General features: G+C 34.4%; 4 protein-coding genes across 8 annotated transcripts; 3 read left to right on the forward strand and 1 right to left on the reverse strand.

Moving 5' to 3' along the window:
- The first annotated feature begins 615 nt into the window (after positions 1–615).
- Positions 616–2,488, forward strand: LOC108195898 (uncharacterized). The gene is made up of 2 exons (XM_017362916.2): positions 616–877; positions 982–2,488. The coding sequence occupies exon 2, from the start codon at positions 1,004–1,006 to the stop codon at positions 2,294–2,296; it is 1,293 nt and encodes a 430-aa protein (XP_017218405.1). The 5' UTR covers positions 616–877; positions 982–1,003; the 3' UTR covers positions 2,297–2,488.
- Positions 2,489–3,274: 786 nt separating this feature from the next.
- Positions 3,275–5,185, forward strand: LOC108193726 (uncharacterized). Of its 3 annotated transcripts, none has more exons than XR_010287217.1 (4): positions 3,275–3,422; positions 4,006–4,390; positions 4,485–4,599; positions 4,711–5,185. XR_010287217.1 is itself a non-coding variant. In XM_017360529.2 (4 exons), exons 2-4 carry the CDS (start codon positions 4,019–4,021, stop codon positions 5,074–5,076), a joined length of 849 nt encoding a protein of 282 aa, XP_017216018.1. In that variant the 5' UTR covers positions 3,275–3,422; positions 4,006–4,018; the 3' UTR covers positions 5,077–5,185. The 3 variants fall into 3 exon arrangements, 2 of the variants coding, with proteins under 2 accessions (XP_017216018.1, XP_063940027.1); XM_017360529.2 differs by having other exon boundaries at positions 4,485–4,595; XM_064083957.1 differs by having other exon boundaries at positions 4,485–4,589.
- Positions 5,186–6,591: 1,406 nt separating this feature from the next.
- Positions 6,592–17,903, forward strand: LOC108204896 (pentatricopeptide repeat-containing protein At5g10690). Of its 2 annotated transcripts, none has more exons than XM_017374568.2 (12): positions 6,592–6,938; positions 7,140–7,322; positions 8,537–8,669; positions 9,004–9,101; positions 9,224–9,385; positions 9,484–9,552; positions 10,962–11,097; positions 13,132–13,364; positions 15,096–15,173; positions 15,464–15,532; positions 16,156–16,332; positions 16,801–17,903. In XM_017374568.2, the coding sequence occupies exons 1-12, from the start codon at positions 6,738–6,740 to the stop codon at positions 17,059–17,061; spliced, it is 1,800 nt and encodes a 599-aa protein (XP_017230057.1). In that variant the 5' UTR covers positions 6,592–6,737; the 3' UTR covers positions 17,062–17,903. The 2 variants fall into 2 exon arrangements, with proteins under 2 accessions (XP_017230057.1, XP_017230058.1); XM_017374569.2 differs by having other exon boundaries at positions 6,596–6,938; positions 10,974–11,097; positions 16,801–17,144.
- A 1,445-nt stretch (positions 17,904–19,348) lies between these two features.
- Positions 19,349–24,538, reverse strand: LOC108210395 (protein DEFECTIVE IN MERISTEM SILENCING 3). Of its 2 annotated transcripts, none has more exons than XM_064083972.1 (8): positions 24,430–24,538; positions 23,210–23,329; positions 22,909–23,023; positions 22,045–22,270; positions 21,315–21,506; positions 20,884–21,201; positions 20,052–20,274; positions 19,349–19,762 (listed from the first exon to the last, which is right to left on the reverse strand). In XM_064083972.1, the coding sequence occupies exons 2-8, from the start codon at positions 23,291–23,293 to the stop codon at positions 19,742–19,744; spliced, it is 1,179 nt and encodes a 392-aa protein (XP_063940042.1). In that variant the 5' UTR covers positions 23,294–23,329; positions 24,430–24,538; the 3' UTR covers positions 19,349–19,741. The 2 variants fall into 2 exon arrangements, with proteins under 2 accessions (XP_063940042.1, XP_063940046.1); XM_064083976.1 differs by lacking the exon at positions 24,430–24,538 and adding an exon at positions 24,290–24,308 and having other exon boundaries at positions 19,599–19,762.
- Between the last annotated feature and the right edge of the window lie 353 nt (positions 24,539–24,891).

The following is a 24,891-nucleotide window of genomic DNA, read 5'->3' on the forward strand; positions in this document are numbered from 1 at the left end:
TTGCAAAAGCTTCTTAAAAACAAGAGAAGCATACCGCAAAGCTAACTCTTAGCTAATAAGTATCTCCGATGCCAAGGCTAACTCCAGTTGTTAAAAAATCAAGTTGATATACCTGAATATTGCAGTTCTCAAAATATCATAGACAAGTCAAGTCCATGACATCTGTAATTAGAGTGTGGAAAGCTTTATGAATATCCCCTTTAATGCACATCAAGTAACTTTGAAATGCCTTATATACAATGTTACAGCATGATGGTCGAATATTAGTAATTTTCCAAGGACATTCGATGTTTGAAACCGAAGCTATCACTGAAGAATTCACTATTCGAGGCAGAATATAGACTGAAAAAAAATATTCCAATGCTTTAGGAACCTCATCTCCTACAACTTCCCAAGCTGCCACAAAAAAGTCTGCACTAAACCCATCCGCCCCCACATTTTTTTTTTCCTGACAAATATGGCTTATAGCCTTACAAATGAGTATTAGAATTTCTCGGGTGAGTCAGAATTGAACCCAGGACGTGGGACGACATAGGATAAACTCTTAATCACCACACTCTTAAAATAGGCATCAAGGTAGAAAAGAATTATGGGGTTGTAGCCTGTCTAAATTTGGGCAGTTTGATAAATGCTGTGGTGGTTTGTAGAATAATGTCTGATGTTAGTTTAATATTTTTGAAAGGTTTAAAATGCATTTCCATAAATACAAACCTGCATTTCACCACAGACATTCAGAGATATAAGCTGTGCATTATTGGCGCTCATTTTAGTTATCCAACCAGACTTTCCTAACATTTCTTTCATATATATTCTCCTCATCAAATCTTGATTCATTTGGCTTTCTTAACTAAGGGCATCCTTTTTGCTCAACTCTAAGGTACAATCCTCTCTCTCTTTCTCTGTGTATATATGAATTAATGAAATACAAATTTAAAATGAAGCTCAGAATAGTGACCTTATATATGTGATAATAATTTGTAGGAGGTCCTGGTGCTGCAATCCCATGGCGACGAGAGCAAAAGACACGACTCCTGGCATTGTTAAGGAAAAGAGGAGAATCACTCATTCTCCTTCGTTTCCTCGTCCAGCCAATACCACGAAAAAAAGTGTCAACACAGCCACCACCACGACGATAGCACCCAATCACATTAAACCTACTAAACCTTCAAATGTAGATCCTTCAATAAAGCCGGTGAGCACCAAAGCCTCCACCAGCACCCTCCAGAAACCTGACTTGGCTCGAAGAAAATCCTTTGGCAGCAGGCCCCTTTCTCAGCCAAAAAGCCCGGATCCTGCTGCTAATGCTGAGAAAAGTCCCAAAACTACAGGCACTGGTGTCCGTCCAAAACCAGTCACTCAGAGGTCACGCAGCTCATCATCGTTAAAAACCCCAGCAAGTCCATCGGCCAGGCCTAAGGTTGCTGCCACAGTTACTAGAAACCCCGTTCCTGGAAAATCAGCGAGACCAGCAACAAGACCAGCTACAACTGCTGTTTATAGAAAAAAGGAGCCTCAGAGCAATGCGGCTGCTAAAACTTTAAAATCTCCAACTAGTAAAGCTAACCGTGACTCACCTCAAAAATCTGAGAGCATTGATGAAATTGATGCCACAAAGCCTGATCATGAGGTAGAAACCGAATCTTGTCAAGACATCCATGATCAAGAATCAGTCTGTTCCTCAGTAGTTGATGCACACAATGAAAATGACGACACTTTACTGAACGTTGATTTGGAACACGATGATCAATTAGACCAAATAAACGAGGAAGCCTATTTACTCTCTGAGGCCAGTACAGTCGTCTCAGAAATTGAACAAAGTGAAGTGGAATTGGAGAACAAAGTGAACGAAGTCACCGAGAAGCTGCAACAGGAAAGTACTAACAATGATGAGCCAAAAATAGATGCAGACAATGGCAATGATGCCAGTTCACCCAAAGATGGACTCCAAGAATCAGAGGAAGTAAACATGAGTACTAATGAAACGAACGAAAAAGATCCAGTGGCTGCTCCAGAGGAAGAGAAGGAGGCAGTGGATGACAAGAATGAAAAATCAGGTGATGAGAAAGAGAAAGCAGTTGAACAAGTGAGGCCGGAAGGTATTGAGCAAGTGAAAGTTGACAAGGAAGACACAACAAAGAAGATTAACAATAACAACACTACAGGAGGGAGTGACAAGAAGGAATCGCCGGTATCCAATGAGGTGATTGAAGAGACTGCATCTAAACTAAGAGTTAAGAGGAAAAACAAAGTCTTGGCACTGGTTGGAGCCTTTGAAACTGTCATGTCAAAAGACTGATGAAACCAGCAAACTGCACAATCTTCTTTAATCTGAAAACACACATTAAAAAACTTTATATGTAGTTTTGTTTATACATGCACGATGACTGGATGTATCTGCAAACTGCAAGCCATCAAAAAATTTAGTTTGGATGTGCAAAACAGTGTATCTGAATTGAAATGGAACTTCCTTCTTGCTTCATTTATATTCATTCGAATGTCTGCATATGCAATATGCTGCTGCAAAATATAGTTCTATACTTCTATGATTTATTTTTAAGATTTTCTTTTTTTTGGGTTAAATTCAAATATGAAATTTTTATTCAGAAAAAGAAAATCTTAGAAATAAGTTATAAAACTATATTTTATAGAAACATTAAAATGTGCAACAAAGTACAGAAATAAGTAGGAAAGAGGGACTAATCTATATTACAAACAAATATGGTTATGTATTGATCATGGTATTTTGGTCATTCCCAAGAACCAATTCCGTTACAAATTCCCAACGGAATGCTGATCACGGTCAAACAGCACCAGATTACCAACGGTTCACCAACCAAAATTTACCAACGGAATATTTCGTTGGAAAATGTGGGAGCCAAAATCTCCGGCTAAATTATAGTAACAGAATTATCAAGGATAGCGACGGATTTTCCGTTGGTAACTTGGTGCTTTATTCGTCACTATTTCTGTTGGTAATTCTATCGCTAATTTGTGAATAAATGAGAAGATAAGGTCCAACTTGCATATCCGTCACCATTCTTCCGTTGGAAAGTCGTTGGTAAAGTAGATCGGTCAGCATTTATTCCGTTGGAAAGTCGTTGGTAAAGTAGATCGGTCAGCAATTATTCCGTTGGGAATCTGTTGGTAAAGTAGATCGGTCAGCATTTATTCCGTTGGGAATCTGTTGGTAAGCATTTATTCCGTTGGGAATCTGTTGGTAAAGTAGATCGGTCAGCATTTATTCCGTTGGGAATCCGTCAGTATTCGAAATATATTAAAAGCTTTAGCAGGCTATTCTTTCTTTCTTCGGCTTCCAAACTTCTTTCACCACATTTTCTCTCTAATGACATCCGAAAATAGCTAAAATATCACCTCAATTCCTCCCATTTGCATAGAAGATTTACTCCTTTCATATAAATAAGGTTAGTTGTTCTTCATATCTTTTTTTAGTACTAATTACTAATCAATTCGAAATACAATTTTTTTGTGTTGCTAATTTTAATTAAATGTTGTAATATTATTCATCTATGTTGATAGCATTATAAGTCCTCATAATTAACGAAATTGATGTGTGTGTGTTGAACATGGAAGTTTGGATATATTTAATTAATTATAATTTTTAACAAGCATGTATTAATATTAAGTACGAAAATAATTAGCAAATACATAAATTTAAACATGATGTATCAAAATGATAGTTCTAATTATGTTAACATGCATTAGTTATTAATTTGAAAAAATCATTCTTTTTTTTGACAGAATTTGAAAAAATCATTCTAATTGGCTTGAAGTAATAATTATATTCTATAATCATGTTGTTGTTAAAGAATTCTTATGTAGGTGGTCTTGAAAAATTAATAATAACTAATCTTGGATGTATGAGAGGATTGATGACAGAGGATTTTCAAATATTAGTTATTAATTTGAAAAAAATCATTCTAATTGGCTTGAAGTAATAATTATATTCTATAATCATATTGTTGTTGTTAATGAATTTTTATGTAGGTTGTCTTGAAAAATGAATAATAACCGATCTTGGATGTATGAGAGAATTGATGATAGAGGATTTTTAAATGCTCTATTTAATTCCGGTGTGGAGGAATTTATGAATTATGCTATATCTCAACCAACGTCTATGGGCGGGACAAGCATACAATGTCCTTGTTCAAAGTGTAAGAATCGAAAATATTGGAATGGAGATACTGTGAAGCTACATTTATTGAAAAATGGATTTGTGAAAGATTATTATGTATGGAGTCGACATGGGGAGCCATACATTAAAGATGGACATGTCGAACATTCTTCAACAAATTATTCAAATATTTCACGGGGCACAGATGAGAACAACTTAATGTACAATATGATGATTGATGTAGCTGGCCCGTTCACCGTATGTGTAACTTAATATCTCCAATGCCTTTGTTTCCTTTTAGCAGACTTGTTCTATTTTTTTTTAATGTTGCAAATTAAACTTTTAACTTCAGGCCGCGAAGGCTCAACGTAAAGATCCAACTCCGGCCGATGTTTATCTTGTTACACATACGGTGAAGCATGACAAAAAGATTTTTATTACCAAGAAAGCGGAACAAGTATATGTGAGTAGTATTCTGAAATTGTTTCAAGTAGTGTTGGCATTTATATAATTGTTTTGTCATATTCTTTTCAGTTAAATTTTTATTTTGTGAGGTGTATTCTATTTTTTTTTTACAGAACAGGGTTGAGACACTACGTGAGGAACGTTCGACACCCATTGAAGGTTCTGATGAACATCGAGTTGTTGATGAAGACCAATTGTTTCTTGAAGCTGATGGCGGACTAGACAAAAAAAACAAAGTTTATGGCATGAGTTCATTACAAAGTGTTATGTATGGACTAGAAACTGAGGGTAGTCGTTACAGGGGCTCCAACTTCAACAATGAAAAATATAAGCAAATGCAGGGGGAGTTGCAGGACATGAAGAACCAAGTAAATGAATTACAGGAGATGAGAAACAAGGAATTAGAAGAGATCAGAAAGCAGATGGAAGAGATGAAGAGCCAACTTGCTATAGTGTTTAACAATCGGAATGGAAATTAAACATTAGTGTCTGACTGGCTGCATTTTATTTATGTATTAAGTTTGTATGACTTCTGAATTATAACTTGGATGTTGCTTTTACTTATTAATTTATGTCATTTTCCCTTTATTTAATTAAACAATTTATTTTATTAACTGTATTATACAGAGATGTTGAAAAGATTTAAATATACCAAAAAGAATTATAATTTTGCCAACCGTTTTTACCAACAGAACTGAATTATAAATTATTAAACTTTAATCCATACTAGGTATTCTTTAGTAAAGCTGCCATCGGAATTTCAATCTTACTTGGTATTCTGTTGGTAAAGTTACCAACGGAATTTCATTATGTTGGAATAATTTCAACATTTTTACGCCTCCTAGTAATTCAACAACGAAAAATCTGTTTGTAACGTTACAACAAAAGGTCATTCGGTTGGTAAAATACCCACGGTTTTATGTCCGCTGGCAAGTTAACAACGAAAATCCGTTGAGATATTGAATTTCTTTCTAAAGTCAACAGCCTCTTAATCAGTTGTAAAAATACCATTATAAATATAGATATTCTGTTGAGAAAATTTTACCAACGAGGCTATCTAGTAAAAGTTTTTTCCGTTAGATAATTCTTTCGTAATTTTGAATTACCAACGGAATATCAATTTTACCAACAAAATACTTCGTTGGTAATCACGGATTTTCTTGTAATGAATAAAGAAAGTGAATATTATATTTAATATAACAAGTCAAGAGCACCCGGATGTTCTTTGAAAAAGATGGGGAGTAAACTCCTAAATTTTTAAAAAACTACTAGGAACTTATTACAGTTTTATTTTTTTACATCCCTCTTAAGTTTAGAGTTAAGATTTGTTTGAAAAACCGCATTGGAGATTCTTTAATAATATGAATAGGACGTAAAGAATTAATGATTCAATGGACTATTCGTGGCTCTTGAAAATTAGGTGCTCTTAACTTATTATTGTTAAATATAATTTTACTTCCCTCCAATTCTATTGGCCATAGATTGAAATTATCATAATACTTAATTTATTAAGTTGCTAGGAGTGATATATTATATTTTCTCGAGAATGATTTAGGAGTCCAGCTCTCCAACAGACTCCTCTCATTTTTAAAAATATAATATAATGCAAGCTATGATTTACTCCAAATAATAATAAATATTAAAAAATATGCAAGTATTCCCTCCTCATCTTAATAGTCTTCTTTGTCAAAATAAAATATTTTACAATATATGTTTTCTTTTTTGTTCAATAATTTATTATACTATTTCCAACATTAGCTATCATTTGATTTACACAAACTTTTGAGAATATGAAAGAAATAATGAAATTATAATAAAATAGATTTAAACTTGATTTTATTTACATGTAACTATTAACTAATATAAAATATTAAATATTAAATTTTTTACAAAAGAATATTAAACGGTCATCGGAACATTTTTAAGAATGTACGTGCAAATTTGGTCGCATGTATATTATCCATAACGGCTACTCCATTTGTAACACTCACGATTATGAGCCGTCCGATACGATATTATACCAAAATTCTATCACACATTTGGCGGATAGATAGGATTATTCTCACTCCTCTTTTGTGCAGCTACTGTTATACAGTTACGCACAGGACTGTGTGTATTCATTTGTTGATATAATCAGGTGATGACGACGATGATGATACAGCAGCGAATCGGAGTATTTTCTTCTACCACAAAATCGGTTTCATCTTCGTATTGTTGTTATTGTTATGTAAATTATCCCAAAAAAGTGTCCACACATCAATCGCAAACACTTGAATCCCCTAATTTTAAACCGCTTACTTCTCGCATTGTTAGACTCACTCGCAAACGACAACTCAATCAGGTCCTTTTCTCAAATCGCTTCTATTCTGTTTTTTCTTAATTTATGATTTTTTTGTGTTTAATTTGGATAGATTAATTGACGATGCATAACTTATTAAATGTGTAAATCATAAAATTGTCAAACTATGATGAGTAAGAATTATGTATAGGGAGAAATAAGTGCTCGTGATTTATTGAATTGCGACGTTCTTTTTTGGTACAGATTTTTGAGGAAGTTGAGGCTGCAAAAACACGACATGGAGAGCTCAACACGATTGTGATGAACGCAGTGATGCAGGCTTGTGTTCATTGTGGAGACATCGATTCAGCTCTTAGAGTCTTTGCAGAGATGTGCAAGTTCGGTAGTTGTGGTGTTGATAATGTAACTTATGGGACGCTGCTCAAGGTACTTCGGACATTTTACTTTAGACTTTGGTATTAATTAGGAGTCATATTAACGTCTGATCCTATGCTTTGTCTCATGAAATAATCAAGCTATAATTAGTTAATTTATTAGTTACCACTATCCGATCTTTCTATGGATCAATATCTGGCATTTTAATGTATACTCATATTCTAAGGTTATTGCAAATTAATTTGTATATAGATAGTTTGGAGTCTGCATGAATCACTAGCTGTATTCCAAAATTCGTATTTCCTTGATAAGTTATGTTCATCGGGGTAGGTACAAATTTTGTCAAAATTAACAGCACTAAACCTTCTACTTGATTATAAGAAAAACATTAAATTTGTCTCAAAATATTTTTATGTCAAGACAATAGCTTATCATCTATCTGTACTTTGCTTGCTATGTTTCTATAAGCGAGCTACAATTAACATAAATAGAGGTGCCGCAAGGGATTGACTATGGCCACATTCTAAAAAATTTCCACCATAGGAAACTATTTTCAGCAACTGCTTCTTTCTACATTAGTATTCATTTTCTTTTTCCATATTTCTTCATGAATGAAGTTTTCCATAGTTGCATATGCAATGTGGCAATGGTATCTGGATCCTTGATGCATGCATTAAACTGTAAAACTGTTGACACTGGAAGTGCATTATTTTCAAATATATACCACAAATACAAGTTCACCCAACATAAACAACAAACTTTAATTTAGTTGAATACTTAATAGGGAAATTATAAAAAAAATAAATTTAGTGGGGGGTATGATTACAATATGACTGCTAAATCACAATGTATGCATAGAAAAGGTAAAGCAGAGGTAATGAAAACCAATAGTTAAAGACAACTTAGAATTTCGACTCTACTCTTGCAAATTTAACAATTAGTCTCTGAATTCTCTTCTCTTTGTAATGAAGTTAATATTGTATTTGATAAATGACAAGAATTTGTCTAGGTACATATACTTTAAGCCCTAACTGGAAAGAATATTGATTATTTTTAAGTCATTCGGTGGTTTATCTAGGTCCTTGTATGGTAGTGCCTAGGCCCTCATGTTGCTAGATTTGAAGCCCTGGCAGGCTGGCACATTGATTGGCTTTTAACTGAACTGTAATCTGACTTGCTTTTCTATTTATTGACAGTGTAATTGATTTGTTAGAATAATGCATTCACAAACGGAGAACTGATTTCTTTCATTTATTCCAATGAAGGGTTTGGGCGATGCTCGAAGGATTGACGAATCATTTCAAGTACTTGAATCGGTGGAACAAGGTACAGCTGTGGGCAGTCCAACTTTGTCAGCCCCACTTATATATGGGTTACTGAATGCTCTTGTTGAAGCAGGTAAGAATATTTCACGTTTAGTGTCCCTAAAATACACTTTACAGATTTTCGGCTCAAAGTTGATAAGGTGACCACAGGCCGGAAATTCTATTTTCAGTCCCACTTTCTTTAATATTGAGAATTGTGTAGATATTATAGGCTTTTGAAGTGGATTGGTTCTGTTAATTATATGTTTACCCTTGTAACTCAGTAGTCAGTTGTGGCAATCTGACTATTGGAGCGTACCGCTGTGTGTTACTTCTTAACAAACATGCTAAAAACGGCATCCTTATTTTATTTAACTAATACATCTTTTCTCCAAATTATGTTATTGTATTCTTCTGCTTTAGTACAGGGGATCTGCGTCGAGCGAATGGACTTCTTGCTCGTTATGGATTTGTATTTAATGAAGGAGGCAACTACTCAATCTCGGTTTACAATATGTTGATGAAGGTTTGTGACATTGACAATCTGTATTTGCTTTTAGGCACTTCAGATTATTTGTGTTCTTAGTTCCTATTAAAAAAGTAGAAAAGTTTTAGTAATTAATATCCGCGGCCTACTTTTGCAAGCAGGGATACATCAGCACGGGGTCTCCTCAATCAGCACTACGTGTTTTCAATGATATACGACTACAAGGGTTGAACCCTGACAAGCTCACATATAATACTATAATCTTTGCATGCGTAAGGATGAATGATCTAGAATCTGCAGTGCAATTTTTCCAGGAAATGAAGGTTATATGTTTATACATTATATAGAGCTAATTACTTATATACTGCTGCTACCGGTTTTTGTGAATTTCTGGATTTAGACACCTACGAGTATTATGCAGGACAGGTCACAGAAAGACGGCCATGAGGACCTGGCACCTAATATTATTACATATACAACATTACTTAAGGTTAGATTTGCAGTTATATACCTTGTATGTTTATCTAGGTGGATAACAAGATCAATGTTATGCCACTGATTGTAGTTTGTACTGGTTTTGCATAGTAGTATTCCTTTTAGGAGTAAAAGTATTTTATGTCAAGAATATTGCTGTTAATTTTAAAAATGAAAACTACTGGAGAATATGTCAACAAAAACTGCATATTCATTAGTCATTACTCCCACTTTTTTAACAATACACAAGCTAGTACATCTTAAATAGTGGAAGTTATAACCAGTTGACTACCACAATAACTGCTAATTTAAATCATACTAACCCTAATAATTCTAACTACCAGGGCTGCAGTTACAGAACCTGATTAACTACCACAACACACTATCTTACCTAGAAATATTTAACTTCCAGCAACAGGACATATAACACTAAGACTTAACAAACACACTTAAAAAACAATCAGCAGCAGCAGCTAAGGCATATCTTAACAATCACTAACAAAAAGCTCTTGAAAAAAACTCAAATATAATGAAGCAAAAAATCTTTAATTCTGTTGTAAATCACCGTGCAAGTAAATTTTATTTTATGTCCCAGATTTCATCTTTTTAAGTTTTAAGCTTAGAAACTCTTTGTAATGTGTGGACCCAACAAATTGAGATGATAAGGAATGCCTTTAAACTGTTCTTGCATGAGTGTGCTAAATTATAAGTAGACCTTAATCGACTGTCCTATTGTTTCTATCTTTATATATGCATCTACGATTCCCGGTCACGGCCCTTGTGTAGGCATTGAAATGTGTTGGGGACAGACAGTGTCTAATTTCACTTTCCTAGTTTGAAACTTTTTTATTAATTAGAATGTGCATTTCTGTTAGAAAAATCATTTTCGAGTTGTGAAACATGTATTCTCTAATTCTGAGGGATGAACTAGTAATTTCCACTGATGCAGATATGTTTTTCAGCAAGGTGTTTTTACTTTCTGATGTAAATTGCTATCTACATGTTCTTTGTTAAACTTGGCAGTAGATGTCCAACATGAGTACATGTCCAAGTGTTGGACTCGGTAATATATTGAAAATTGTACATTTTTGGCCTATAACAAGTGTCTGAGGTGTCGAGTTTCCGGGTCAGCTATTCGAGGCAAAATGAAGAGTTGGAGTTACAGAGTACTCGATGCAGCCCATATCATAGACAGTACATATGTTTTATTATTATGAAAATCTGCAGTATCCTTTGATTACTACCATTGAAACGCGAGAAATTCAGAGAAGTGACTCCAAGATATGGTGTATATAGTACTCAGTAACAAATTGTGTGGTATCATGTATCAAAAAATTTACCACATGCATATATAATGGTCTTAAGTGCTTCTGTTGGCTATGTTGTTTTTTAAGTTTTATTGTAAATATGTGTTCTCTTATACAGGGTTTTGGACAGATGAAGGATCTTGGTTCCATTGAGAAAATTGTTATAGAAATGAAGTTACGTCATAACCTGTTGATTGATCGAGTTGCATACACTTCAATTATCGATGTGCTGCTAACTTGTGGTTCGATTAAAGGTATGATATGTTTATGAATGGTGCTTTTAAGATCTGCTATATTCAGAATCTGGTAGTATGTGAGTTAAGGTGTCAAGCTTCTGTATTAATGAAAGGATTGCTGACATATGCTAATAGAGTTTAATTAAAGAGCATTATATTTGTGCACTTCCTATGATTGAAGCTGAATCTATGATCTACACAACAACCTATATCCGAGATGTTGCGTCTCTGCAACACTGAGGATGTGTTTCTGTGCCTATGTAAATCCCCTTAGAGCTTTTTATGGGCTAACTATTATTTGTACAGTGGCATAAGTAGCATCACTGGAACTAAGCGGTTGAATGACCATATCTATTGACCATCCAAATCGTTCTTGTAAGGACTCTATTAAATGGGTATATGAGTTAAAAATATAAAGTAATAAAGAGCTGAGAGAATTATCAGCATAAGCGGTATTTGTTTTTAAAAATTATGGCTGTACATCCACATAGCCCACTTGATTGCTCTTTAATGTTGTTGTAAGAAAAATCCTTGAAACTCGATCTTTATCCATGCATGCACCAGGACACTTGGTATTTTAACTTCTTCTGATTTGCTGTAATATGTGTATGTATATAACACACCATTTTCGGTTAAGGGACATTGTGCCTTATATTTCCATTGATGGAATAAATACTCGTCGCAACAGTTTTTTTAACTGAGTGATGCTTTTTTGTTGAATGGAGTATAATATATTTGAAGATCTGGAAACATCATATTTTTAAATATATACTCCTTCCGTCCCTTTTTAGTTGTCACATTTCTATTTTTGTTGGTCAAATTGACTAACTTTTGACCAAAGATTATAAGTCACTCTTTCATTATTTTAAAAAATTGAAACTTACATCTTAAAGTAGATTAAAATTTATTTCCGGTGGCATATTTTATTATTTTTTCAATTGATAAAATATTAATAAATTTCAGTCAAACTTTGGTCAATTTGACCGGCACAATACCAAATGTGACAACTAAAAAGGGACGGAGGGAGTAACTTGTAGTCTTGTTTTGCTTACCTTAACTAAATTCAACTGATACAGTAATGACCTAAATGTTACGAACTGACATCTAAAGCAAGTCTGCTATCAATTTGTACTATCACTTAGCATACTACAATGATATGGAAGAGAGATATTATATGGCTATTAAGCAACAAATTTGACTCGGAAGCTTACGGCACAGAAGTAATACTATATTATAGATGAAAAAAGTGATGCAAGTTAAGTTCTCGGTTCTCATTCGGTATTAGTATGGATGTACGAAAGGAATAATGACTGACTGTTCCTAAAGGTAATACCATGGGACTGGAGAAATCTATGCAATGCATTCTAAAAAATGTAACTCACTTCTCAATGTTGAGAGTAAAAATATAAATTCCTACTGCTGCATAAGTACACTAAATATAATATTAAGTTTCCAGAATTCTTTTTTTGAGATTTATCCGATCCTGTCTGTAGGATGCTCACATGTTATCAATTTATATTATCATTTGGCATACTACAATCATATGGAAGAGAGATGATATATGGTTATTAAGCAAAAAATTTGGCTAATGTAAGTTATCAGTTATCACACGATAGTAATAAGTTCTTGTGCACTATTAGTAGGTATGTGCTGTAGGAACTATGAAAGGGATAATAACTGACTGTACCTGAAAGTAATACCATCAGACTAAAGCAATTTATGTAACACATTAAAAATATGTAACTCACCTCCCCATGTCGAGAATAAAACTATAAATTCCTACTGCTGCATAACTGCATAAGTACACAAAGTATAATATCTTGTAAGTATCCAGAATTCTTTTTTCGAGATTTTATTAGATTCTGACTGTAGGTTGTTTAGATGTTCACATCTACGGTTCATGTGCATATGATGTTAAAGTACAACATTAGTCTATGTATGTTGATTGTCTAGCTCATGCTGGGTTTTTCTTTTATACCTTCTGTGTCCATTTGCGCTGCAAAAGTTTACAGTACTCTTTCACTTGCATAACAAAAATAATTTTGGGTGAAGGTGCTCTCTGTGTATTTGGGGAAATGCTGAAGCAGGTTTCTAAAGATAGCAGTCTTCGCCCAAAACCTCATCTTTACCTCTCCTTGATGCGTGCTTTAGCTGTTAAAGGCGAGTATGATTTGGTGAAAAATCTGCACAGACGCATGTGGCCAGACACATCTGGAACTATCTCATCAGATGCTCATGTTGAAGCTGATCATCTTCTTATGGAAGCGGCTCTAAATGATAATCAGGTATCCGATCTACGATTGTAGTGCATAAAGTCTCTTATATTGATATCATTATTGTGCTTTATTAAAAAATTAAAAAAACATTACTGCTGAGTTTAAGATAAACGCAAGTAATGAGTTCCCTGCATAATACGTCTCAGTATTCTAGATATGTATGACTCCAAGTGACATAATCTTTTCGATGTACATAGTTACCGTTGTGATTTATGTGTCTCATTACTTATGAATATGAAACTATTAAACTACTACTTACGAAGTAATAGCTACAAAACAAGCTATATACTTGTTTTAAATATCAAATACAATATCATCAGTGCGTCTCAGGTATTAATGAACTTAAACTAATCGAACATGCTAGGTGCTGGTATTAGGGAAAGGTTATTTACTTTTGCTGAGGCAAGGTCATGCCATAAATGGTAGCCAAGGTGATTAAGTATAAGCAATAGATACGTATATCTACAAGCTCGTAAACTTTCAAAGTTGGCAGATTGCCAGATTCCGCTCTGCAATCTTAAGATTTAGTGACTATGGTTATAGATGACAACTGGTTGCTGAAGTTGAGAAAGGAAACAAAATGAAGCTAATATGACAGCGATGGCAAATTAGCTTAATGTTTTGGACTGGGACAAGGAAATGATTAAGAAATAAAAGACAAGCAGAAGAAGAGAATCTTTGTGGAAGCAAGTCAATTTTCTTGTTTGTGATGACAATTTTGAATATCAATTTGCATCAAAATACAGACTCTAAATGTTTCTGGCACCTAACTAGTGCTATTATAATTGGAACAGGAAGTGCTCATTTTGGTCAAAAAGAAATTTGTTACACATGACTAGATTATTTACTGAGGTGTAGAAAACGATGCAACCAAGGATTATATTTTAGGTGATTGATCTGGTGAGTGGTGACTGTGATACTATTATGGGGTGAATTTTTTTAGGAGCTGCTTCTTCATTTAATATCACTTAAACAGTGTAATCAGGAAGTGCACACCAGCGATTAACATTGTTTAACAGTTTGGGAGTTTTTGATGGTTCCATCAGCAGATTATTTTATGTTTCCATTTTCATCGTGTTTTAATTCTATATATACATGCATTTTATGTATTTAATTTGTTGCTTAATTTGCTAGATTATCCCAAATGTATAGTTAGTCGATTCACAAACCTTAGTTCAGCAGCCACCACCTACTACTACAACACAGACTTCAGAAACACAGCCAGTGCTAGTATTGTTCATGCGATTCGGGAAGAAAAAGAGATAAGAAGTATAAAAAACAGTGAAACAAACAAACCAAACTGAATCCTGTGATGTAATTATCCACAAATCCTGATATGCCAATTCCAGGAAATTAGTCTATGGAGTCGAAGAAAACTGTAACAGTTGTTAAACTTACCCTGCTAAACTATAGTCATTTATATACACCATCAAACTCTGCTCCACAGCCAGATCATCAACAGTAGTTGCGATTTGCCATTTAATTAATGCTGCTTCCAGAGTATAGAAACCCATCCACAATTTTGTAAAAACACTACACGGTGATGGAGTCCGCAGGAAAGAAGACCATATATGTCTCAAACCATGGTTTTCGCATGGTTTACCTCGTTTCGTTTTTTATTCGAGAACTAAGATTGATTCTTGCCACACTCACTTAAATATAATGCTCGAAATTATAAATCATGAAATATGGAACAACAATAGTAATGTGTGATATTAATTTTTTATTTGGTTGTCTCAGTTTGATGTGGCTGTTCACTGTTTGTCAAATATCATCAAAGATTGGAATGGCATTTCCTGGACTAGTCGAGGAGGAATGGTATGAGATAACTTCCAAATATCTTTCTGGTTGAATATTCTGTTCTAATTTAAAATTTTCCTGGAAGGGATCCTTTATCGTGCAGATCATATGTTTTTCTTTAAACAAAGCTACAACTTGCGTCTCAATTTACTATAAAATTGCATGGACTCCTCTGCAGTTCAGTTTTACCTTTAAACACTACTAGTTTAAGTCTCATATCCTCAAAGTTGTACTTCATATTGCCAACTTTATATATTCTTCCTTGCTGGTGAACAACCATAGTTCTGAATAGTATTGTTTGCATCCAGGTTGCTGCACGCATAGAAGCATTATTGGGTTTCACTGCTTCCATGTTTGATCCTTACTTACTTCCCCAGGTATATATCTATACCTTCCATGCATTTTAATTTTGTGCATGTTTATAGTGAGAATACGACTGTGGAACACATTAGTTGTTACTTTTGTGTGCCCGGCGCATGCCATTTTCGTATTCCAATATGTGGTATTCTGCACTTTTAGGTGGTACTTTCTCATTGCCGAGTACTCAGAAGCTAGCCTCTAGGGGCTCAGTCTTTGTGTATACACAGTAGAACCTCGTTAAATAAATATTTGAAAAATAAATAACCTCATCAAATGAATGTTTTTTACTGGTCCCAGCATAATCAAATCCGGTCACCCATACACATACAAACTCATCTCTCTCTCCCCCCCCTCCCTCCGTATACACTAAAGTCCCCCTCTCCCTCTCGCCCTCCCTTTCTCCCCCCCCCCCCCCCTCCCCCCCCCCCCCCCCCCCCCCCCCCCTCATGTGTGTGTGTGTGTGTGTGTACATATATGCAGGTCTATCATATCCAAGTTATTAATACACACGTTCACTCTGTAGTACCGAGATCCTAATTGTAGATATTTGCTGCTCTGTGTTGCATATGAAATCTTTGTTAGCTTTCTATACACTTCCCTTTGTCAAAGTCTCATAACTTTTACTGGGATCCTAATTTAGCTATCAGTCACTGATTCCATTGAGGGCATAATGATGCCATTGCAAGAAGCTCGTCCACTGCAAGCCACCTTGAGGTTGAATCAAGTTGTGATGCGTTTCTACAGAGATTCAAGTGTTCCTATTATAGACGACTGGGGTAGCTGTGTTGGCATAGTTCATGCTGAAGACTGCAAAGAGGTACATTTTTCCAGATCCCCAGGGACCGTTCTTTTTTAACTAAAGCACTTGCAACCTTGTTGCTTTCTTTAATAAATTGGATTAAAGGTTGCAACAGTTCCTACAGTTTGGTCGATCATTTTTACCCTTCATCTATTGAAATAATGAGTCCTATACGGCCTGGAAATCCCCCCCCCCCTGGGAGAAATTGATAATGAAACACCTATACTAGATGTATCTTCAAGACTTCAAAGATTGGTTATTGTCCACACTGAGAGAACCAACAAGAAAAAGCTAAGGGAAATATAATGCCTCATTTCCCCAATGGCATCTTATTTTCAATTTTATCGCTGAATATTTTTTTTCTTTCACCATTATTGGATGGAAATGCATAGTATTTTGAATTTAGGATTACCAATAATTTGCAATAATATATGTTTTCTCGAGTATCCTCCTTGCATTGTTGTTTATGCTTTACATGTCCTGCAGTTAAATGCCCCACTGTCTACCATGATGAAAAGCCCAGCTCCATGCGTTATAACCACGACATCTGTTGGCCGAGTTATTAATTTGATGCTAGAAAAGCGTTACAAGATGGTGATCATTGTAAAATGTGGGGACACATTTGGTAAATACAACTCAACATCAAGAGCAGTTGGCGTTTTTACAGCTGACCAACTATATAAACTTACTGTACCTGCATCAAAGCTGTCAAATCAACAATATCCTCGTAGTATAACATCAAATTAATTGTACATGGAGAGCTTTAATTTTTGCATCCCTGCATAGTTAAAAAACTTCAGTAGCTGCAGTAGAAATTCTTCTACATCCAACTAAGCTGCTCTATGGGACATTGAATGTGGATGAGATTTAGAATCAGATTCAGTATCCATCTTGAGGTAGACGACAGGTGTTGCACCGATTTGCTGGATTAGAGACCAGAGATCGTCAAGTATGGTAATAAAATGGTATTTATGCAACACCAATTGTGAAGCAAAGCCGTTGGATGACATTTGATTTTTCTAGGTGGAGAACTCCCATGTTCATGGACAATGCTTATTAGTGAGCATCATAAATGGTCCACTATTTTTTGTTGAAGATTTGATGGAGAATTTATTGTTTTTTGTACATGGACAATGCTTATTACCGGACCATAATGGCGCATTAAGTTCCGTAAGAGATGCTTGATTTGGGAAATGATGATATGGATCCTGGTCGAGTTGATTTCAACTGCAGGCATGTTCTGTATCGACATTATGGTAGCATGTCTAACTAGAACTTAGTTGCACCAGAGTATGGATTTTACTCCAAGACCTTAATGGAGGCGCAAGTGATTAAAGGCAATGTTTGGCTATCTTTTTTGTCTGTAATGTTTCTGGAAGGAGTTGTTGGTCGCTTTCTGTAAGTAGTAGTGGTGGTGGATATGTATGGGACAACACTCTGCTCTACCAAGGTTTGTGACAACTTAAGAGTTGAGATGTGATAGCATTATTGTCATTAGAATAGATTTATGTTGTGATGCTGTCTTAATAGCTAACACAAGAAACGTTGTGTAGCTTGCTTAATAATTAATATGAAAATATATTACTTGATGTCATGGTGACATTTGGATAGCCTGCACAACGAAAATGTTTCGTAGTTTTCTTTAGTGTTGGTACAATAAATCATTGGAGTTTGATTTCGTAATCATCGTCATTGCTATAGAAACTATAATCATAGGGTTCATGGACGATAAAGTATGAATGTGATCAGACGTGAGTCCGTGACCAGTATCAATGTGATCATGTAAACCATATTTTTTGAATTGAAGATGAGAATTGTTTATACAAGTTTTATATGGTTCAGAAATATCCAACTGGAACTCTGGAAGTAGAGTGCTTGCGTCCCACAGATAAATATGTACATATGCAACAGACATATTACATATATGTAGTGAGGTGCTGTGTTGAAATTTGGAGCTGTTTTATTGCATAATTCATGCAACAAAATCTTAAAGATTCCATGACTACGATAATTACTTTCTTATTTTTTGAAATTGGGGAGAAAGAGGACGTATTAATATTACAGGACTGGTACAACTGCATAACTCAAATTTTATCCCAATTTTTTAACTAAATATCATTGAGCGACATATGGATGATATTAGGATCACATTATTATTAGTGTAAGTGGATCTTGCTTAATAAAATTTGTTTAAAAAATTTTGGATTTTTTTTTGGGAAACCTCACATTTTCTTGTTTTCTTGTACGGAATGGGAGATTGGTGGGTATTCTCGTGACTTATCCACTAGTGTTTCAAAATTTTTTCTAGTGCAATACCAAATGGACAACAATTACTCAATTAGTCCTAATTTTACTATTAGTATACTTGCATCGCCTCCATCAATATAATATATATAGTTTCAAAAAAAAAAATTAAGATCGAACAATGTATTCCATGTTAACCAAGGATTCCCTACAGTACAGGGCTAAAAGCCATCAGATAAAAGTGACCATTATATAGACCATCGAAAACGGTTGTTGTGAAGTACAACTCTATCATGACAATGGATTTTTGTCAAAAAAAAAGTACAACTCTATCATGACAATGGATTAAAGGTATAAATGACCAAAAATGGTCGTTATGTGAAGAAAGATATAGGTCGTGTTTGGACGTTAGCGGTTTGGGGAAAAATCAGAGATTTGGGATGATTTAGAGGTTTGACTATTTCAATCCGCTAATGATAGTGTTTGATTATCAGCGGATTGATTATCAGCGGATTAAATAGAGGTTTGGGTTCAAAAAGCTACTTTTAGGAGTTTTTTGAGTTAGAGGTTTTGGTATGTGTCATGAAAAGTTAATGAAACAGCTATTTACCAAACAATTTTACACGGAACCGATAATTCAATCTGATAGTCAAAAAATCTATTTCAATCAACTGGTCAAAACATCTGATTCAAACCGCTAATCGCTAATTCCCAAACAGGGCCATAAGATAAATGGTAAGTGTATCTTGGGTAGAAAGAACTACAACGAACATGATCAACACGGGATGCAGAACCAAGACAACATCATCTATGCTACAAATAAACGCGCAACTAAGACAACATTGATGTAGTACAAATAAACGCAGAACTAATACAACATCATCTATAGTACAAATACACCCAGAATTAAGACAACATATAAACACAAGATAGCATTATCTTCTAATACAAATAAACTCAACACTGGAAAAGGATGTCATAAGTCCAGACTTGTAATGGGAATCAGTGGGTGGGAAATGAACCTTTAGGTTACCCCTCATCCTCAGAAACGGCCATATTCAGATTTAAGAACAGTAAGACAATAGCACAACTACAGAATCATACTAAATGATGACAAGAGAGTGAGTTGATGTCTTGATGAACTGTTTCATCTTGAGGCCAAACTCTCTTGCCCAGCTGGAATCTACTGCTGCTCCTGCTTCGGCTGCACATTATAATCAGAAATACGAATAATAATCTGAATAGAATTCCCAATGAGTTTTTAATATAAGTATTTAACATTATTTGTATTCTAATTGGGAAGTTATGATTTATTAGAGAATAATACCAGAAAAAATATTTACAATAGGGAAACTTTAATTATTGTTATAATATATATGTATTACCCTTGGGTATTTAATAGGCAAAAGTTTGTATAGCATATGACTAGCGTGATGCAGTTGAATTAATACACCATGACATGACTGATAATTAATGTATGTTTCAGACAATACCTGAGCTGGATGTGAACTTCTTGCCAAGAACCGAACAAAATCTTGTTTCTTGATTTCAAAATCGAACTTGGCCTGGTCCAGCTTTGATTGTTCTCTCTGCATAACTTCTAGCAATCTTTCGAGATCCCACTTTTTTCTGTGCAGGTTGTTTTCAATCTCGTAGTAGTTTCCGGGTACACTTGATTTTTCGCAGATTCTTGGGAACTTCACTTCTGCTTCTTCCCTTTTATCACGGAAGTTAGAGAAATGAAGATGAAGCCATTAAAAAACGGAAATGTGTATTAGATATGTAAACTTTTCAGATTTAATAAAATAACACAAGGGATACAAAGAAAGATATCTATATAATTAATTATTTGATTGGAGTGTTGATTCAAGTGATGATATAAAGAATGTCCCAACATTGATCAGTAGATACTGATTGCACTTATTAATGACTATTGACAACCAGGATCTTTAGATTTAGTATGCAACCATATTTAGGACCTCCTATAATTTATATCAGACCTTACAAGGACCCTACAGATTTGATCGACAAAGACATAGAAGTCCAGCCCCAGACAACTCCTCGAATCAAAACAACAATTATGGAAAAGGAGCATATATGCGTACATGCAACAGAACCACCACCTATCACAAAACATATACTTAGACACTGCACGACTCCAGCTTGTTTTTTCTGAAAATCCTTCACACGTCAAGTAAATGATGCCTTGTTCCTAAATATGAACACTATCAATGTCGATACAAAAAATATCCTGACAAAAAGAGATTATAAATGTAGATTTTGCAACAAAAACGACAAGAGCGATATCGCAAAGATCGATTTTACCTATTCCCCAGGTAATAATCACCACGGCTTCTCATTATTCCTCCATCCAAAGATAATGCTCCATCAGATATGAGGGGGCGGGCCTTCAACATGTCTTTCCTAGTTCTATAAACTTGAAGGTGCGAGAAGAGATGATAAAAAAGAGTCTCTCTAAGGCCATAGCCGGAGGTTGTGACGTAAAAGTTTGCCTTATCAATATGGATCATATTCACAGCATATCCAAGAAAGCCACTAGGAATTTCTCCACCAGGAAATTTTGGCTTTGGAAGATCAAGCCTCCTTTGTGGATCGTTAGCTATAAACTTGCCAACATAAGGTCTATGACATATATAGAGGGAGAGACAGAGAAAAAATATGAGAAAGAAAAAGATAAATATAAGAAAGAAAGAAAACCCAGGGAAGATTAACAAATGAAGAAAATAACCACATACATTATATCAGCAAGACAAATGACATGAAATCGTCCATGTATAGTACGTCCAACAGAATAGCCGAGCCCATGAAGACCATGGTTCCTGTTTATAGCACCTTCTGTATCACAAGACTCAATAGCTTCAACTCCAATAAAAGTTTTGCAAACAAGTGCCAACATTGTTTCTTTTCCCAAGTACTCTGCGAAAAGCCTAACACCATAACAATGTAGTCCATTACTTAATAATTCAATATATCTACAATTCTGTTAAAAAACAAGAAAAAACTTCTAAACTGTATGTAAATTAGGTCTATCAGTTCTAATCTAGAAATATCTTTTTCTGTAGAGTCATCATTTCCATGTTTGTAATCTAATACTACCCCAAAGAATAAGAAGGCTTTATGTGTGTGTAGAAGGGCATGCAAGCTTGAGTTTAGTCAAACCTTATTGACCATTTTAGATGTCTGAGTTAGCAATAAAAAGTATTTCTGGAACAAGAAGTAAAAACCTTGAAGGGTAAGTTGCAGACATATTTTTTGATAAGAGAACTATAGCTATAACACAGAAAAGCCTTTTCAATAATTTTGCTATTGGAAGCTGAAAATTTTCTAACAGCCAAATTAAAAACTGTACTCTGATAAACTCCGTGTGAGAGTGGTAGACTCATCTTGGAAGTTGCCACTTCTTTTGAAACACCAACAACCATACAAAATGAAACATGCAAGTTACACAATGTGTACTATACTGACCAGCTAAGGTTTTCATCATCCACTTTGCCAAGCGTAGCAACAATACCAGTTACATCGTTCACTAATGGACTGTGAGAAACCTGAGTTCCATGTCGAGTTTTTAACTGGCATACAAGTCCAGCAGCAGATTTCTCCAGCTTTAAAATATTTTTATATGTCTCATCCTCACTTTGAGAATCCTCTTCTTCAGGTTTAATAGATGATGCATGATGCTTGCCAGTTATAACTGAGAATGAAATTAGCAGAGGATAGTGAAACAGCAAGTAGATGAGGTGATAGAGACATTGTTCCTGCAAGAAAAAATCTTACCTTCTAATATAATATCTGTCAAACTGAAGTGACTTCTGCCTCTTAACTTTCCCTATTGTCAAGCTCTTTTACTTATTTTAAGTTAAAAACATAAAACTGGAAAGTTAATCTACAAGGCCGAAAGCACCTACTTGTGGAGGTAGTCGACAATTATTGTTTAGAGCAATAGTTTGGTTCATGTGATGATCTATAAAGTGATTACAATTACCTTTAGCTGTGATATCACAGGTAACACTATCTCATATAGTGACCCTCAAATCATTCTTGTAGAAAGTTGATTATCATTAAGATAAAAGAAAGGTTTCGTTATATATAAAGCTTAGGAATGTAAGTTGTGTGGAAACAGAATTTCCCACCTAAATGTGAACTCTTCCAACTAGTTAGTGATAAATCATATGTTTTAAAACTCACTAAAGGTTATTGGAAACAAAATGCTGCTCAGTGGTTTCATTAGTTCAAGAAAGCTATCACATTTCTAACTCTTGCAACTCTCTAGTTATCTCATTTATAAAAATATATACTATTGGGTTTAGTGCTGATATGGATATCGCGTACCTTCCAGATCTATAATGGAATCATCTACACCGTCTTTCTCCATCCTCAGATACCTAATTTTGTCTTCATAGTGTTTGACCGTAAGACCTAATATCTCTATATCATCCTGAAATTTCTGCAATGATATAACAAAAGATCATAATTGGCTGAAAGATATATTTTCCAAAAATGAAACAATCATTAAGGCATATACACAAGATTATAAGAGATAATTGACTCAAATGTTGTTAGTAAGAACCCATTTACTATTATAATAATATGCAGGAACAGAAACATGTGCATCATTAACATCCTTAACAACCTTAGTGACACGGACAGCTGCTTCCGCCTGCTGATAAGCCTCATCTATTTCAGCTTTTGGAGTACCAGTATTACATGCAGACATTATCGGCAACTGATTTTGAACTCGTAATGCCTTTCTCTGAACGGAAAACAGAGAAAATACATATATTAATATATCATGAAGTAGCTAATCATCTATTATACAATCATCCCTGCAGTGGAGCTAGGAAAGCATCCAGGCAGGGACTGGAATATCAGTGTCCTGCTAGCATGCTAAAATAGAAATGGGTAAGATATCTATTGAATGAAGATACAAAAGGAGAAACATATAGCATGTAAATTACACCACAGTGTCGATAGATTGCGAAAGATTTAGAAAGTAAATTAGATGAGTTTCAGCTATCATTTACCAATTATTTGGAAACCACTTAAATTACCTAGAATTTTTATAATCTTACCATACAATAATAAAAAGATCAATTATGAAACTAAACACAAAATGGAAAGTAATTCTCTCAACAATTTCCAAGAACAGGATAGTCAGTCAAATGGAAAATGGACATAGATTTGAAACTAGCATTAGTTTATACATTCCTCTTAGTCTGGACTCTAGGTATAATTTTTTTGCTATCTTTTTTAGAGAACCACCTAAACTCCTAAAGTTCCAACTAAAATGTAAAGTTCTAACTAAATTATCTCAATTAAAGTAATGAGCCCCCAATATATGGGGGACTCATTACTTCAACTAATCCCCATGTTCCTCTAACGGATTAAAGGGCTTCGATGTTCCCCGCCACCTCTATATTAGTGTTTTTGCAAATGGAGAAGAAGCAAAAAAAATCGCAATCATGCATATATATCCTATTTTGTTGGTATAATTAAATGATCCCGCACTAATGCCTCATCCAAACCTCACCATCTAGTCACAAATCAATAAGAAAAGGGCATCCACAAGGTAACAAATAAATTAAAAAAATAAAAATTGATCAGCACACAACATGATTTCAAATCCGAAAGAAACAACTTGTATGGAGTGATACTTATGAATCATAAAGTTGAAAGAAACAATAATTTCATCAGAAAGATAAGAAAGAGAGACATGCAAGAGATGTTAAGCAAGAAAGATTAAAGAGTTGTAGCAGCTTGATCACATGGTTCACGACCAATTTAATTAGTGAAACGCGTAGATCAAACTAAAATATATAGACACAGACACCCGTATGTATATTTAAATGAAACCTATTGGGTCGATGCACCACCGCTCCGACGAGGGTTGCCGGAAAATAGACAAAAGAGTGCTGCTTCTTACTCTCTGGTCTTGTCTAGTCTTGTAAATATAATAATATATACACCCAAATCTTTTCTTTCTTTTTTTTTGCTAAATTTTCTCACGAATAAACTTAAAAATATAATATTCAGATTTTATGATATCGAAGATGTAAATTATAATAAATTACATACTTATTTATCATATTTCAGGTTTTTTATTGAATATTTATTTCAAAAAGATGATGTGCAACATATTTTTTTAAAACTGATTTAAGATTTAATAAGTATCATCAAAACTACTGTCCAAGATAGTTTCTAAAATATATATATCACAAAATTTTACACAAATATATATATATATATATATATATATATATATATATATTTTAAAAAAGATTTCAATTAGAAAGAATGTGATACTCATATAAAATA

Source organism: Daucus carota, chromosome 1 (assembly GCF_001625215.2).
Source record: "Daucus carota subsp. sativus chromosome 1, DH1 v3.0, whole genome shotgun sequence".
Taxonomy (NCBI): Eukaryota; Viridiplantae; Streptophyta; class Magnoliopsida; order Apiales; family Apiaceae; genus Daucus; species Daucus carota.